At 29.6% G+C, this 3,914-nt stretch overlaps 1 protein-coding gene across 1 annotated transcript; it reads left to right on the top strand.

Annotated features, from left to right (window-relative positions):
* The first annotated feature begins 2,514 nt into the window (after window positions 1–2,514).
* On the top strand, window positions 2,515–3,914 carry LOC130983171 (uncharacterized). The gene is made up of 3 exons (XM_057907358.1): window positions 2,515–2,757; window positions 2,975–3,154; window positions 3,344–3,914. The coding sequence occupies exons 1-3, from the start codon at window positions 2,515–2,517 to the stop codon at window positions 3,881–3,883; spliced, it is 963 nt and encodes a 320-aa protein (XP_057763341.1). The 3' UTR covers window positions 3,884–3,914.

The raw sequence follows: 3,914 nt of genomic DNA, 5'->3' as shown, positions 1-3,914 counted from the left end.
ATCATCTCTTGGTTCTATATACTTTTTCTATAATATTATAATATCAAAAATAATTATTTTTTACATTAATTACATGAATAATCATTTAAGTAAAAAGTTTTATACTATTAATGTATCAAAATTAAATTTTATAAAATATATTTTAAACATAATTAAATAATATATATATATATATATATATATATATATATGTAATAACTGAACTAATGATTTATTTTTTGTGTGCACTATAATTCCTTGCTATTCCATTTAGTGATTTTATATATTTATGAGAAAATGCTGCTCTGTTGGGTTTTTTTTTTTTTTTGGTTTGCTGTTGCTCTGTTTTGTAGTTTTTCCTATTTTGTAAATTATTTATATTAAACATCTGATAAAAAAAAGTCCATAACAAAAGGCCCATGCTCAATCCTCAAACTATCAATCAACAAATTCAAATAGCTAGATCCCCAAAAAAGAAAAGGACCAAAACTTCAAAGCTACATAGGTTCATGGGTTGCTGCTTTGTTCTTAAAAATCAAGACCAAAAACAAAAACAAAAGCCCTGTCCTTGAAAATTTTTTTTCTTCAAATTTGTTTAAAGAAAAAAGAAGAATGAAAAGAAAACCTTATCCTTAATTTCAGTTTCCTGATTCTACGGAAGAAGGCAGGGGGATATTGATTAGAAAGAAAAAAAAATTGGAAAGACCCCTAACGGGGACACTGATTACATCCCCAACGGGACACGTAACTCTTATCAAATCTCAACTTTGACCTACCCTTCTTCCTTTGATTTCAACGTGTCACATTTTTTTCTTCTCCTCTCACAAACATTTCTTATATTTTACGAAATATTTAAATAAAATACTCTTTTTTCTTTATAAAACGTATATTTTTAAATTAAATCTTTATAATTTTATTTGAACAAAATATCTTTTAATAATATATATAAATTAGTGATAACCATTAGCTTGATTAAAATAATAATAAAAGTAATAATAATTATTATTTATTAAAATGTAATAAATTATATTTATTTTTAATATTTTATAATTAATAACGAAATATATAAAAAATATAAAATATTTTTTTAATAAGTTAAAATATTTTATATTATTTGATAAAATATTAAAAATAAATAAATTTATAATATATTATTATTATTCGAATAATTAAAAATTATCACTAACATATATAATATTATAATAATTATTAAAGAGTATTTTAATCCAATAGATTAAAGTTTTTTTTTAATCTTATAGAAAAGAGAGTTAGTATATCTTTTAAAGAGAAAGAAAAAAGAAATATTTAATATGTCACAGACCAAAAAAAATGTTTATCTTTTTGTTCTAATAATCTCCATACATATATAGGTATATAGATAAATTCTTAGCTGTTAGAAAATAGATTTATATAAATTCATTGTTTTTATCGATTGATATTCTTTCCTCCTTAATAAGTGAAAGCGTAAAGTTTAAACTATAAGCACAAGATAAGAGATGTATTTATCCACATAATGTACGTGGCAGTTCGAAAACGCTAACAGTGCCACGTATGCAGCATGCACTCCTTTTAAAAATGAAAACTCCTACTTAGGAATTGGTTTATTCCACACTCCACAGTTGAGTTTGATTTGATTTGCTATTTGAAGATTGAAAGTGAAGGGGCCCTTCCTCTCTTGTCTGTTTTTCTCATTCCATTTGCATGCTTATGTTTCTTTTGTAAGTCTCACTTTTACTCTCACTCTTACTCTTACTCTTACTATTAATCTCTCAACCCTCCTCCCCTCTTTTTATTCTTCTACTAAATTATTCTAATTATATATTTTTTTAATTATGTTTTCGTATAATCAAGTTTGAATATTCTATATTATTCTTTCACCTTCTCTGATTCTAATTCTATCACTCGTTGTTTGGTTCAAAAAAAATAGCTGCGAGGGTAATTAATTAAAGTAATTTCGTTGGGGAAGAGTAAAATTGAATAAATAATAAAAAAAATTATTGAATAGATGCATTATACATGATAATTTTGTTTGAACTTTTTTTATTCTAGACAAAATAAATTTGACTTCTCCCCAAAACTTTTCTCTTCACCCATATGCAATAATAATATTTGAGAAATAATAAAAAATCAGAAATAAAATTTAAATTAGCATTTATTAATTATTGGTAAAATAATTATATATTTTAAATATAATAAATACCGTTAGCATTATCTTTACTTTTGTCTGTATAGCTTTGCTTGCAAATTGCAATACACTCTGGATAGTGGATATGGAACTGGGTTAATTTTTTATGCTATCATGTTTCACTGGATAATAAATAAATAAATAAATATATCAATTGTGCCGAACTATCAAACTAAGATTTTAAGGGGAAGATACTTATTTACACAAACTGGCAATAATGGTACGTAAATGTTGTTGATTCAATTCATACACTAATAGTGCTGTGCTTATCGATTTTGCAGAGGATGATGGATGTGACAAAGTGTGTAAGTGTTAATAAGTATTGAAGATCACACATTATTTTGTGATCAATGGGATTGGTTTCTGAGATAGTGGCTAACATATTAGTGTTGGTAACATGGCCTTTCTCTCTATTCCAATTGGCGTGCTTGTTTGGTACAAGAATTACATTACTTGTCATATATACTTGGACGGAGTTCATCAGGAATATAATTGTCTTCAATATAAATATAGCATTGGGAATTATATCATGGACATTTGGCCTTGTCTTACTACCTGCCAGAATCCTCAACATCTTTCATAGGGAGAGACAGGTCAGTTTAGTTTAGTATATAATTCATCATCCCTTTCTTATTGTTAATGTTACTGGTGTGAGGAGTAGTGTATGAAATTAGTCCCACATCAAAAAAAAAGAAAAAGTGATAAGTTTATAAGATGAGAGTGATTAATTTATTTTCCACGGTGGTCCAACACTAAAGTATATGAAAAATTTTACTAGCTTCAATGGTGGTTATTTTTAATTCGATGCAGTTGGAACGCAAATTGCAACAGATGCAGATCGATCTAGCGAATCTGCTTCTGGAGTATAAGGAACTTGAAGAACATCTCCAGATAGCTGTCAAAGAACGCAGAATAATGGAGTTACTAGTATCCGAGCTTGAAGAGGAGCATGATATGGCCGTAGCAAAGATTGAAAAATTAGAGAGAAAGGTATTAAATATTAATAACAGAGTACTTGATCAGAGTAATGTATTTGTTAGAGATATAATCATTCACACGTACGTTGCTTTCTCAAATTAGTTTAAGCTTTTGGGATAAGTGGTTTCATGACAGTATTAAACAATTTGCCTCAACAAGGACAATGCCATTGATATGTAACTCCTTATCTCTTGTTAATAGTTGCTAGATCAAATCAACGAAAATCGCCGGCTCAAAGAAGTTAAAGGCAAGGCATACTGGTCGTCGAAGGACGCCGGCGACTACGACGACGACGGTAGACATATCTTCCCCCTCCAAGATCTTGTAATTACAAAAGATATTTGGGAACATGACAACAAAATAAGTTCTAGCAATTTGCTTAAACTCCTTAAACCAGGGGCTACGCCACAAGTGCCGGATTACCGGCGTGACGTGGCAATTTCACAGTCAGTATTCAGTGCTATCTTGTCAGTAGTCGTTGGCGTGACAGCCTGGCAAGCCGAAGATCCTTGCATGCCTCTCGTGGTGGCTCTGTTTGCCGTGGTAGGCATGTCATTGAAGAGTGTGGTGCAGTTCTTTGCCACCATAGAAAACAAGCCGGCATCGGATGCCGTTGCTCTCTTAAGCTTCAATTGGTTCATTCTTGGCACTCTAACCTACCCTACCCTTCCAAGAATTGCTCCACTACTAGGAAGGTTTATAGAAATAACTATCACCCGGTTTGGTCTTCTTTCCTTTTAGCTTCACATATTCACTTTATTTCTTCTTTTAA

This window comes from Arachis stenosperma, chromosome 5 (genome assembly GCF_014773155.1).
Source record: "Arachis stenosperma cultivar V10309 chromosome 5, arast.V10309.gnm1.PFL2, whole genome shotgun sequence".
Lineage (NCBI taxonomy): Eukaryota > Viridiplantae > Streptophyta > Magnoliopsida > Fabales > Fabaceae > Arachis > Arachis stenosperma.
Note: the sequence above shows the minus strand (reverse complement) of the source record. Positions and strands in the feature narration are given on the sequence as shown.

Bases quoted from the DNA above. Each gene is read 5' to 3' on its own strand.
- LOC130983171 (XM_057907358.1), top strand. From the start codon at position 2,515: ATGGGATTGGTTTCTGAGATAGTGGCTAACATATTAGTGTTGGTAACA. The intron at 2,758-2,974 runs GTCAGTTTAGTT...AATTCGATGCAG, and splicing joins TCTTTCATAGGGAGAGACAG to TTGGAACGCAAATTGCAACA. The intron at 3,155-3,343 runs GTATTAAATATT...TCTTGTTAATAG, and splicing joins TTGAAAAATTAGAGAGAAAG to TTGCTAGATCAAATCAACGA.